We start from the raw sequence: 13,467 nt of genomic DNA on the forward strand, positions 1-13,467 counted from the left end.
AGAACATTCACTTTTTTAAAAAATATTGTCACATAAAGTGGTCTATTCATTCCCATTCCAGGAATTCCGTAATTAAGTAAAATAATTGTTTTCACAATTTGTTTGGTATTTTTTAAATTAATATTACTATTTAAAAAAAGGTTTAGTAAAAAGAAAGGATGCTATTTCAAGTGAACATGCATGTAAAAAAAACTTAACGTTTTTGGATTTACATATATTAACATATGTTGGATTTTTGACCCACTTGTATACATTCTAGAATAGATACTACCTTTTAATCTAGAATATTCCTTCTTTACGTTCTTACCCATTTAGAGCATAACTAAATTAACAGGTCACTTTATCTCTACTGGCCGTATCTTGACTATTTGGGTTTAATATGCCTGTTTTGTGCTTGATAGTAATAAAATGAATGTTTTGTGGGAAGGGAGGATTATTATAAGGAACACTTGGCAACCACACATGAGTGGAGAACCCCCATGTCCTCTCAATCATGGGTAGCTTAGCAGATCCACACTAAAAACACAGCTTTTTCTTATTTATTTAACTGCACAAATCCCAAATCATTCCAAATTATAAGAGGCAGTATAAAAATAATGTTCTTTTTAGCAACATCATATGACCCCTTTAAGACTTTTTGTGGTCCAGGGTCACAAATATCCTTTATGTATTTAATCCCATTTTATCAATCAATGTCTTTGCTGCTGACCTTCGATGACATACTAAAAAGCAAAAATGCTTATGGTCAAAGCATAATGCTAAAGGTCAAAGATCATCGAAGAACTTCGTTTGAAGTATATCGGGGCCTTTAGTGGAAGCTAGAGATTACGGTTTATAAAGTTTTAAATATGTATATTTTTCTCACAAAAACACATCGATTCCCTTCAGGAGGCCTTTATTCACCCCCATACACTTTTTATGATGGATGGATGCACTTTATTGGACTTCTTTTGGACTATTGATAAATAACACCCATTTACTGCCATTATAAAGCTTGGAAGAGCTAGGACATTTTTTTATATAACTTCGATTGGATTTGTCTGAAAGAAGAAAGTCATATACACCTAGGGTGATGGTGAGTAAATCATGGAGTAATTTTAATTTTGGGGTGAACTATCCCTTTAAAGAATGATTCCATGTCAGCATATTAATGACTCAGAGAATTAAATGCACCATCAACCAGAGATGAATTTATCTTTCCACCCCTCTCACCTCCTCTGCTGGGCTGACTGCGGTCTCCTCTTCTGGCTTGGATTCCTCCTCCGCTTTCTTCTTCTCCTTTTTCTTCTTCTTCTTTGTGGTCTCTGTTTCTGCTTCTCCTGTGATTAATATTTATTTAATGTTCATCTGTATTTAATGTGTGTCTACAACACCAGTTAAGCCACAGTGTTATGCTGTATGGATGTTTACCTTCTGTGGGGGATTCCCTCTTTACTTTCTTTGCTTTAGCCTCCACTGGCTTCTCTTCCTCCTCGCCCTCTTCAATCTTCCTCTTCTTTGACACAGTGGGGAGTGTGGAGTCCCCAGATGGGTCGTATACCTTTACATCACTGGTAGGAAGTAAAAGAACAACTGTAAATCTAAGGCTGTCACAATTCAAGTTTTGCAAGTTATTGAAATAATTGCAATTAATTTTTTCTGTATCAGTAACAGATCTTACAGGCAGAAAGTCAATAAATAGCATATTTTATAAACATAATCTTTAATACTTTAATTTAAAAACAAAAAACAAAATATGAAGTATTTCTGAAAAAATCTCTGTAGCAGTCAAAAGTGAAATCACAGTGCGTTACATTCATAATGCACAATATGCCAAAGACTTTAAGCAAAGTATTTGAGGGCACTAACTGACATGGTTTGAAAATTACAAAAATAATTAACATGGAACTTTAACATTTACTTAATTCACATTTGGATGACAATCTGATGATCTGATGTGTGACTGGAATTAGTTATTTTTTTTTTACTAAAATTACTTATTGTGACAAGCTTCTATAAATCCTTGGTAAATTTTAATAAAAAATAAATAAATAAATACACATACACTAAAATAAGTCTAGAGTAAAATGTTTTTGTTTTTTTATGCTCACCAAGGCTGCATTTATTTAACCAAAATGGAGTAAGAACAGCAATATTCTGAAATATTACTACAATTTAAATAAACTTTTTAAACTTATTTCAGGATTTTTTGATGAAAAGCATCCTTGGTGAATAAAAGTTAATTTCTTTCATAAAAAAAAAAAATCTTACTGTCCCAAACCACTTTAATGGTAGTGCAACCCTCTACATTGCGAGTAAATTACTCGCATATGCGACTAAATCTTCACTCTGGGCGACTAAATGATGTCTAATATCAGCCAATGGCTAATAAATTCTTAGATTTTACTCACCAGTGTGTGAGTTGGAGGCTAAGTATAAGTTTAGCACAGACATATTTTCACTCGCCGACCACTGACTGAGCGCTTCAGAGTTTCTCTCTCCGTCAAGCGTTCTGCGCTATTTTTCAGTTCATCTCAATGGATGCGCAGCGCACCTGTAATTGGCGTACCGTAAATATATATATATATATATATATATATTTATCAGTCTGGCGAGTAAACAAAAAAAATGTACTAGCCAATGGCGATTCAATTGCCAAGGTGTTTGTAGAGGGCTGTAGTGTCAAGTGTTATTGTGAAGTACAATCTAAACATGTGGATGAAGAAACACTCACCTCTTGTGTTGATATTTATCAGCCCTTGCCAGAGCTTTTCCTGACCCGCTGATACGTCTGATCTAGGACAGAAAATAGACAAAACTATTTATCAAGGATTTATCATTCTCACTGCAAATGCAAACACTCACAAGTGTTGCTTTACTTTAGCATGCTTTCCTGTGAAAGAAGTGCTGTATACAACAACTGCATATAAAGAGCAAACAAAACCAAGCTCAGAAGAGATAGTGACTAAATGGCCCACATGGTTTTTTCAGGACTGTGACATGAAGCCATCTTCATCACCGCTTGCGACACATGATCAAAGATAAAAGGTACCCCATATCAACTAACCCCTTTCTCCTCCAGGTAGCGTAATCGCGCCTCCAACTTGGCTCTGTTTTCCACTCCCATCTCCGCATTGGTATCTTCTCCCAGCGCATCGTAACGGATGGCAAGGGCTGATTTAGCAGCCAGCATTCGGGAGATTTTACCCTTATTCTTGGCTGTGGTTTGCCCCACTAGAGAGGCGTGATAGATGAGGCCGTATTTGGGTGTATCCCGGCGGGTTTTCAAAGCACGGAACAGCGCTTTCTCTGCCCCGAGAATCTGTACAGTGGACGCAGGATGCTTGGCCAAGTTCAGCAGAGATCCTGAAGAGCCAAACACAAGAAAAGTTAACAAAAAAATGCAATATTAGACACTGGGTAGAGGTTTCATCAAGTAAATTAACACTTCCAATCACAATCCTTTCCTATCCCGCCCCCAAATCATGCTCACCTGCATGTGAAATGAGACGGGCTCCCACTAGTTCTCCCACCATGACTGTCAGGTTGGGAGCAATTGCCATCATACGATTCTTCAGATAATCATACAGCTGTGAGCGATACTCTGAAATTTCAATCACCTAGAGAATGAGAAAGAGAAAAGAAAATGCATAAATACACTAGAGGTGATAAGTTTTCTTAAAGGGTGGGAATTAACATTAACAATGGAACTACTGTTAAAACTAATTAATGTAAACCAATTAAAAGCAACAAGGTGCTGAAATATCTAAACTTCATTTTTATGTTGAACACACCTGGTCACACAGGTGCATGATGTTGGCAATGTCCTCCTCGGACACCTCTGTTCCCATGGAGATCTCTGCAGCTAGTTTAACCTCTGCCTCAATCTCCTCTGGCAGAATGTCAGACAAATCCATTGACGCCACATTTGTGCGATCACCTAGACATTTGAAAGAAGAAAAATACAGTTCAACATTACATTTTAAATATTTTTGTATACTATTCAAATATTCCTCCCACAAAAAATTAAATAAAAATTAAATAAAAATGTAAAACAAATCCTAAAAATGTATTTCTTATTATTTAATCTTATTTTAAATAGTTCAGCCAAAAAAATAAAAAAATAAAACAAAATAATACAATTTACTCAGGCCAATATACTGGCCAGTAACGACAGCCTGAAGTTAAAGTCTTAATGATGAGGGTTTTTTATTATTATTATTAAGACTTTAACTTCAGGCTGTCGTTACTGGCCAGTATATTGGCCTGAGTAAATTGTATTATTTTGTTTTATTTTTTTATTTTTTTGGCTGAACTATTTAAAATAAGATTAAATAATAAGAAATACATTTTTAGGATTTGTTTTACATTTTTATTTAATTTTTATTTTATTTTTTGTGGGAGGAATATTTGAATAGTATACAAAAATATTTAAAATGTAATGTTGAACTGTATTTTTCTTCTTTCAAATGTCTAGGTGATCGCACAAATGTGGCGTCAATGGATTTGTCTGACATTCTGCCAGAGGAGATTGAGGCAGAGGTTAAACTAGCTGCAGAGATCTCCATGGGAACAGAGGTGTCCGAGGAGGACATTGCCAACATCATGCACCTGTGTGACCAGGTGTGTTCAACATAAAAATGAAGTTTAGATATTTCAGCACCTTGTTGCTTTTAATTGGTTTACATTAATTAGTTTTAACAGTAGTTCCATTGTTAATGTTAATTCCCACCCTTTAAGAGGTAAATTAAAATTTTTGGTTGATCTACCTGATTTATTTCTAATTTTGTTTTCTACTTAATCTGCGACTTTTAGACCTCACCGTTTGGGAGGAAAACTGAAATTAAAAGTTTTTCTTTCCAACAAAAGGGAAAAGCATCTAACAGATCTGATCTAGACATTTTCATAAAATGTTTACAAGCGTGTACTAACCAATCTTGCGGACACTCTTGCAGTATGCCAGGTTATCTGTGATGATCTTGCCAAGCTCTGGAAAATGCCAGCCGTACCATTCCCTGCAGCGCATGATGTAGTTATTGAGCTCCTTATCCAGATCATCCAGCAGAGCTACAGATGTGCAGCAGAGTAAGAGACTGAACCAGGTGTATAGCCGTTTAAGCCACTTCCAATCTATAGTTGGGCTCAAGTATGCACAAATAAATAAAAATATTTCTTACAAATGGCTTGAACAATCATGGTGTCCACCTTGTCTGGGCTGAACTTCAGCTTGTACCGTGAAAGACTGGGAGGAAATATGACAAGAAAACCAGTCAATCACTGTGCAAAACCATGAATGTTGAGAGCAATGTGAATTTCTGCTCAGAGAGTCTCAGTGGTAGTGACAAATGCTGATTAGTATCCTCAGAGAAATCAGTCAGCAAGAAATAATCATTGACATAAATCATGAGATTTATTGTCGATTTGAACTGTAAACTAACCTGTGGGCCAAACCGAGAGACATGGCACTGATCTCTCTGGCAGGAAGACCTGTGATAAGTCCCTCCATCTGATTTCTGATGCCTCTCATGAGCTCAGCCACAGCAGGGCTATGCACACAGCTCAGGTTCAGCTTCTCCTGCAGAGAGGGTAACAAAGAGTCTCAGCTAAAGCAACTTACAGTGTAAAAACAGCAGAGAACTATAATAAGAGTCCTAGACCTGAACTACAATCTTTGCATATTACCAGCCCTGAAGCTTAACCATAAATCAACCACTACCAAATGATTCTTCAAGGGGTAAACACAAGCTCAGATGAGGTAGTGACAAAAAGGCTTCATGATTTTTCAGCAATATGACACAAAGGTCGTCATCATCACAGCTTGGAGGGTTTCATAGTGCAAATATCTTTAACATGATTTCATATGGAAAGCATAAAGCAAACTGCACTGGCTTGTACTTACATTTCCCGCAATATTTAGAAAACTTGCCATTTACCTTAATGACTCCTCCTAATTTAGCATCAGTGATGGCCAGCTGCTCATGAGCCTCTTTGGCCACAACTTTCTTGAGAACTTTTTTCAGACTTTTCCCCAATTTCCCCTCCACCATCGCCGTGGCCGCTGATATTGACATAAGAAAAGAAAATAATTTTAAATGAATGCGTTTTTATTTTTTGTAAATAAATATATTAATGTTGTTTTACATTTTAATCGTATATTTAGAATCAGATAAATGAAGTGAAATCTGTGGTCTCAGTGGTAGTGACGAATTACTGTTTGGCGACCTCATGCTTGAGTCAGACATACAGATACATCACACACACCACTGAATGACAGCCAAACAGCTTTGCATTCATAAATAAAGCACAAATAAAGGATAGCAGGTGTTGATGTTTCAATTCAGCACCTGCAAGAGCTTCTGTTGTATCCTGGAACTTCTCAAAGTGCTTCAGTTTTACACTGAAAGAACATACAAAGAGTGTTACTGATAATGCACAATTGAAAATAAAAATAAATGAAATATTCACAGACTAGGACACAGTGACCAAGATTTTTTTTTTTTAAATGTTCAGCGTTCCCACATATTTCAAACAGGGAAATGCTGTGAGATTCCTAGTTGTTTGCGTTTACCAAGTACAGATTTCAAATAGATTTAAAATGATAAATTTGTCCAAGAAAATATCTTAATTTAAGCGAAAAAGAAATTAGTCACCACAGAAATGTACTTATTTTATTCATTCCAATGACTTGTCTAGTCATGGACAACAGCATCATATATTTCCCGGTTTCCCATGAAAGTGTGAATGCTTAAAATTTGTAGTTCTGCCATAAACAAAATGCTTTCTTATCATGGACATTTCTGAGACAAAAACCAGTAGGAAAATTACATTCACAAAAGTACAACTCACACTTTGTTGGCTTTTTCTGGCGTCTCAAACTCCTTCCACAGGCTGTCCACCTGCTGGAGTTTCTGTTCATCCAGGACCTACACAAAACAAAAAGCTGATCATTAAATAAATATATCTTTCATGACTTGAGATGCCTAAAATTACCATAAAATGACCGACATGAGCGACCATGTGGACCCTTGTACCAGTAGTGACATGCCGCTTTAAATTGTACAGAGCGTCTTTAATAGTAGCATATCTATGTAAAACGGAATTTCTCGGCTATTTAAACATTTCTGACAACTAAATGATATTTTCCACGACTGACTGATTGAAAAATCGTCCTAACGCGAAGAACAGGCAGTGAAGAACTCTCATGAGCAGCCCCGAAGACACAACGTGGCTGTGCCGCATGACACAAGCTGACCAGTAACTTACTGACCTCACTTAAAAATCTGGTTAAATACATAGTTACAAGAAATTCAGCACGTACATTCACGAACGTAGTACTTAAAAGGCTTAACTTGCGACTTTCCGAAAGTCGTTGGTCTGATAGCACTGCTAACTACGCTGGCTAGCTAACAGTAAACCCAAAACCTAAGAATACTTCTGCAAAAAAACATCATGATATCAACTTTAACAACATACCAAATATGCTTACCTTGAAAATGGCATAGCCAGCGGCAGTTTCAAATAACACTAACATTTTGATTTTTTTTTCTAGCTCTAAATAAAGTTCACTGCCGCGCTCCCCACATTGAGAGTCTTCCGCTGAAGCGAGTCGCTCGACGTCGTCCACGCGGCGGTGCGCACATGGGGACAGTGTGAGCATGCGCAGTACTACCAATGAAATGTGCGCATGTACACTCTCGTCTGAACTAGAGGAATCTCATGTTGTTTTCATTGGCATTGCAAGACCACATATACAGACTATGCACTTAAAACACCAACTCCTTACTGTTCATGTTCAGATTTTCAGCTCTGTATGTTTATATTATATTTTAATTATTATAGGTTAATGTTGAATATCTACAATCCAACATAAAAATGGTTGTTTATGTACTATTTGATTTTTTTGTTATTTCGTAACCCTTTTAAAACTCTCGTAAAAAATATTGTAAAGTTGGCTTTGGAACAGTACATGCCTCCCCACGTTTCACCGCAGTATCCAACACTAACCTCGACGAGGGCGAATGGAGCCAATCAGAAAGAGCGTGATGAGAAAAACAACACCGGTTGGGTCAACCAAAGACATATAAATACCTAGACGCCTCATTGGCCGTTTCGGTCCGTTGCTGCGATACGTCAACGCGTCCGCCATATTGGTGCGGGCAAGAGTTCCCTGTAAACAAATGCAACGAACAGGGAGTGCTGCGGTTTTTCTGTACAAAAATATGACAACGTTTGTTTTTATCAACTGATATCAGTGGCTTATGATCTACGTGGTGTACAAAAAAAATCCAGATACTTAAAATCTCGATAGTGAAATTAGATATTAAATAAATTTAACTAAGGAATTACAAAAGCTCACACTTGTGTAAATTAAATATTCTCAAAAAGTATTTTCTGTGTTTAACCTCACCATTTTAGCTTTTCTTGTGCTTCAGGTCAGAACATACCTCGCTCCCTTTGAAATACTGGGAAAACAAATGCCCATCTTAAGTAATAATTTACCAAAATTGAGAAATGGAACAAACTGACAAATACAAATCACACTGGCAGGCTCCTTTCTATATTTTTATAGCACTAAATTGATGCAATTATTTACAGGTACATACTCCAAAACAGACAATAACAAAGATAACTGATGGCTTTATGAAAATACATATGTGATTTGGTACAACAACAGTTCAGCAAATATATTTGTAATATAGTATAAAGTAAGATGCAACAGTAAATAATATATTTACAGTATTATAATATTTTTATAATAATTAAGAATAACATTCAATAAAAAAGTAACAAGTAGTACAATAATATAATAGCATAATAATAGACTGATAATAGGGTATAGCATATAGTATGATACAGAATGCCATGTATGTATAATCCTTTAATTATAGTATGTAAAATACAACAACAACAATAATAATAAATGAATAATAACAAGTAGAATATGGAATATTCTTACCTGTGAAAAGTAATTCCCCGAGACCTATTTTCAATTGTGCGGCGGTTTGTACAGCCCCGAGCAGCACACGACTGAGGCATTTTCTCGAGTCCACTTATGAGAATGATGGAAAAGATGCCCGCACCAAGATGGCGGCGACGTTGACGTACGATCCAGCGGCCAATGAGGCGTCTAGGTATTTATATGTCTATGGGTCAACGACTCAGCGTCATGGGAAGCCCCGCCCCTTTTCCAATGACGCCAACGGCGCAGTGTTGTGAGTCTGCTGGTAGCAAAACCTCACATTACTGCATATTACAGTTCATTATTTAAATCAAGCGATCGTGGTCTTAAGAAGGGCTGTATATTGCGGAGTACCATGTCAGACACGGTGAGTTTAAACCTGTTTTATAGAATCGAACTTGTTTGTGAGAGGAAAACAGAAAGACAGACTTGTCGAAATTGAAAATAAGTGGGCCCATCTTTTAGCCTTGTCTGTGTTTTCATGGCTGGCTGACTATGTGGATGGGAAAGTCATACTGAATAAACAGCTATAGCGTTTTAAACCGTATATTGTCGTTGGTTCCGGAATTTCGTACATTAGTCCCGTTTACTGGGTTTATAAACTTGAAAAAGAGGCGAATTTCTTCCTCAAACCTTTCCCTTAGCCTGGGTGCTAACGTTAGTTAGCTGCTCTGGGCCCTGAAAGTAAAGTTCATGCTGGCTTGAGCTGATGGACCATGCTAAACATTTGAGCCACTGTTTATGCATTACTTTTGTATAATTGAATTATGAAAAGATGTTATATTTGGTCATGTTGTTCTATGTTTGGTGTTGTGGTCGCATTATCAGTCCGCGATGCTTTACTGTAGTAGGTCTGGTTGTATGTTTACAGTCAAAGCACACGAGCACAGCTCATCAGTTTCTTTCACTATAGAATGAAGATGTCAGTAAAGCACTGAGCAAACAAACTGCATCAGGCTGAACAAATTAAAATCAGATCTATTTAATAGTATAATACAGGGGTGGCGAACTCCGGTCCTGGAGAGCCGCAGCCCTGCAGAGTTCAGCTCCAACCCTAATTAAAACTGACCTGCCTGTAGCTTCCTAGTAACCCTTCAGACCTTGATTAGCTTGTTCAGGTGTGTTTGATTAGGGTTGAAGCAAAACTCTGCAGGGCTGCGGCTCTCCAGGACCGACGTTCGCCACCCCTGATATAATATATCCAAGAATTGTTTTACTGAACCCTCACCCATTCATTGCCTTGCATAGGATACAAAACAAGATGTCATATATAATCTAATGGCTCTCGTTTTGCTTTACTAGGAGACCAAGCCCTCAAGTGATGGAGGCGAGAAGAAAGATGGAGAATATATTAAACTGAAAGTGATCGGTCAGGTAAAGAGAGGCATACTTTTGCCAGTTCACCATGAAGTTCAGGTTATCAGATCCCATTTGGGTAATCTTGCCAAAATGTATGATTTCATTCCCTTTTGCAGGACAACAGCGAAATTCACTTCAAAGTGAAGATGACGACACATTTAAAGAAGCTGAAGGAATCCTACAGTCAGAGACAGGTGAGTCATCACTAGCACACACTTGATCAGTTTTTTCAGGGATTTTCTATTTTATTTATTTATTGAAATTGAACTTATTCCTATTATTTGCTTCAAAGCTGAATTTTCAGCAGCCATTACACCAGTCTTCAGTGTTGATCAATTTAATAACCCCATTAATGAACATTAATGTTAATGTCTAAATCAAAGCACTCAGGGTTCCTACACTGTATGGAATTTGATTATTTGTGATTTCCAGGTCTGGATAAGTATGGAGCATTATGTGTGTTTCTTTAGAGTCTAAAGGCCCGTTCACACCAAGCACGATAACTATAAAGATAACGATAAATATATAGTTCTAAAAATCGTTCTCAATATTAAAGAATAGCATAGTTCACACCACAACTATAACGATAACGATATCGTTGTGATCACTTTCAAAACGATAAAACACTGACAGCCAATCAGAATCCATCCTGCTGTAACGAGCTCAAGAATTTAAAGCGGCAGACGCATGTGCGCTTAGAATAAACAGACGATATCGTTTGCTGGTGTGGATGCTAATATCGTTATCTTTATAGTTATCTTTATAGTTATCGTTCTTGGTGTGAACGGGGCTTAAGAGTCTTTTTTTGAACTTCATTAATACTTTATGGATGAGGACTTGAATGTAGTGATAATGCCTTGTAATGTTTTTATCATTAAATTCATAGTTTAGCCAACATTATTATACTGTATAGCATATACTGCCAGAGTGCCAATATTATTTTGTAACTTATAAATTGAAAGTATTTAAAATGTATGTGGTCAGTGAAAGTGTAGAAGTATATAAAACATAATCTTGTAAATTAGCATTGCAGTTTTAATAACATGCTGAACATTGAACATATTTGTTTTTGGAGTTAATTGATTTGCATGAACTACAGAAACTAGCTACAATATTTCCGCAATTATTTGGCAACAGAATAGCATGCATAGTCAGGGTGATACATACACATTAACAGTTGGAATTTAAAATCATTAAACAGATGTTCAGTATAGTCTGAAAAATCTACAGAGGAGTCTGGAAAAGTATGGAATTTTGAAATGAAATGTAAAATGTGCTGTAGGAACCCTGAGCACTGCAGTAGACATGACATAAATTTAGATATTAGATATTAGATATTTTTTTCAGCCTCTTGCAGTTGTAATTTCCGGTTTTGATGTTGTTTGTTTTTCTATTTTATGCAGGGAGTACCCATGAACTCTCTAAGGTTTCTTTTCGAGGGACAGAGAATTGCAGATATCCAGACCCCCAAAGAGGTACAGTACATACTTCCATGAGTAAAACTGCAACAGGTAAATGGAAGAGAACCAAAATTCCCTATTGTTTTTGATGGCAAAGGCCATGCATCCAATCAATACAAAAACAAATATTTAATTTTAATGATATTTTTGTTTACACTTGCAACAAAACTTTTCCGACTTTTGGTTCACCACATATTATCAGATGTAAAATCTGGGTGCTGAAATGCTCATTTATATTATAAAGCTTTTACAAAAAGGTCTGTTTCAAATAAATGCTGTTCTTTTGACCTTTATTTTTATCAAATAATCCTGAAAATGAACAGGTTTCCACAAAAATATAGAGCAGCACAACTGTTTTCAACATTTATAATAATAAGAAATGTTTTTTTGAGCAACAAATCAACACAATTCTCAATCGACTGGAATAATGGCTGCTGAAAATTCAGCTTCACCATCACAGATATAAATTACATTTTAAAATATATGAAAATAGGAAAATGATTTTACATTGTAATAATATTTCACAATAAATATGTTGTACTGTATACAAATAAAATGCTGCCTTGGTGAGCATAAGAGACTTCTTTCAAAAACTTAAAATCTTAACGACCCAAAACTTTTGAACTGTAGTGAATAAACTTCATGCCCACTTTTTCTCCAATAACTGGATATCTCAGAATAATAGTGTCTAGCAGAGATTGGTGGGATGGAGTTCTCAAATATGCAAACAAGGCATTTTTAGCAATTATTATATAATTATTACTAAGTGTTATATTTATAGTTATTATAAAAGATCTGCACCACCACTTTCAGTTGAATAGAAATCTAATTCGGATTGCGCTCAGACGACTATTTTTTTCCCTATTGAGTTGTTCACATTAAGGCTTTTCTGACTGAGCTAATTAATATTAACTGATTATTATACTCTATGTAAAAGTAGCTAATTTCTGTTCTGTAACAGGATAAAAATAAACACAAAATGCTTTTTTTTTTTTTTTCCTCTCTCTCTCAAATTGTTAAAGAAATGGTTCACACCAAAATGAAAATTTGCTTAAGGCCATCCAAGATGTAGGTGAGTTTGTTTCTTCACTGGAACAGATTAGGATCACTTGCTCTGCAGTGAATGGGTGCCGTCAGAATGAGCGTCCAAACAGCTGATATTTCACACAACTCCAGTCCATTAACGTCTTAAGAACCGAAAAGCTGCGTGATGTTTTCATCAGCTGTTTGGACACTCATGCTGACGGCACCCATTCAGTGCTGAGGATCCATTGGTGAGCAAGTGATGTAATGCTAAATTTCTCCAAATCTGTTCAGATGAAGAAAAAAACTTACTCTCATCTAGGGATATGCCGGTATCAAATTTTAATGTTGCGATTAATTGCTAATGCTTTTATCACAGTATACAGTATTATCACGATATTGAAATTTAGTTTTAAAAAAAGTGCTGTCGTAATACAGTATAACAGGTTTAATAACTTTTTTCTTATAACAAAAATAACTGAACATTTTAATGCAATAAAGCAATACAGAAAAATGTATAAAGTTAAAAGTTTTACACAGATTAAAGTGCAAAAGAACTATAAAGACCAATAGGTATCCCTTTACAATAAGACCTCATTAGTTAACCTTAGTTAATGCATTAACATTCACAATGAGCAATAGCTACATTTGCTACAGAAGTTATTAATCTTTGTTAAAAAAAAATAC

At 36.0% G+C, this 13,467-nt stretch overlaps 2 protein-coding genes across 3 annotated transcripts in view; one reads left to right on the top strand and one right to left on the bottom strand.

The window, feature by feature from the left end:
- Positions 1–1,175: 1,175 nt before the first annotated feature.
- LOC107660025 (nucleolar protein 58-like) lies at positions 1,176–7,666 on the bottom strand. Of its 2 annotated transcripts, none has more exons than XM_016449169.1 (13): positions 7,466–7,666; positions 6,826–6,902; positions 6,324–6,376; positions 5,913–6,037; positions 5,418–5,554; positions 5,157–5,221; positions 4,912–5,046; positions 3,774–3,919; positions 3,473–3,599; positions 3,047–3,345; positions 2,714–2,775; positions 1,411–1,550; positions 1,176–1,313 (listed from the first exon to the last, which is right to left on the bottom strand). In XM_016449169.1, exons 1-13 carry the CDS (start codon positions 7,634–7,636, stop codon positions 1,192–1,194), a joined length of 1,659 nt encoding a protein of 552 aa, XP_016304655.1. In that variant the 5' UTR covers positions 7,637–7,666; the 3' UTR covers positions 1,176–1,191. The 2 variants fall into 2 exon arrangements, with proteins under 2 accessions (XP_016304655.1, XP_016304654.1); XM_016449168.1 differs by having other exon boundaries at positions 1,176–1,319; positions 7,466–7,661.
- Positions 7,667–9,134: 1,468 nt separating this feature from the next.
- LOC107660026 (small ubiquitin-related modifier 1-like) overlaps positions 9,135–13,467 on the top strand; it is a 6,385-nt gene continuing 2,052 nt past the window's right edge. The window contains exons 1-4 of the mRNA XM_016449170.1: positions 9,135–9,305; positions 10,241–10,312; positions 10,414–10,491; positions 11,701–11,772. Coding sequence (XP_016304656.1) covers positions 9,294–9,305; positions 10,241–10,312; positions 10,414–10,491; positions 11,701–11,772 — 234 coding nt within the window. The 5' untranslated portion in view covers positions 9,135–9,293. The remainder of the gene's footprint in view (positions 9,306–10,240; positions 10,313–10,413; positions 10,492–11,700; positions 11,773–13,467) is intronic.

This window comes from Sinocyclocheilus anshuiensis, unplaced genomic scaffold (assembly GCF_001515605.1).
Source record: "Sinocyclocheilus anshuiensis isolate Anshui unplaced genomic scaffold, SAMN03320099.WGS_v1.1 scaffold55, whole genome shotgun sequence".
In the NCBI taxonomy this organism is placed as follows: domain Eukaryota; kingdom Metazoa; phylum Chordata; class Actinopteri; order Cypriniformes; family Cyprinidae; genus Sinocyclocheilus; species Sinocyclocheilus anshuiensis.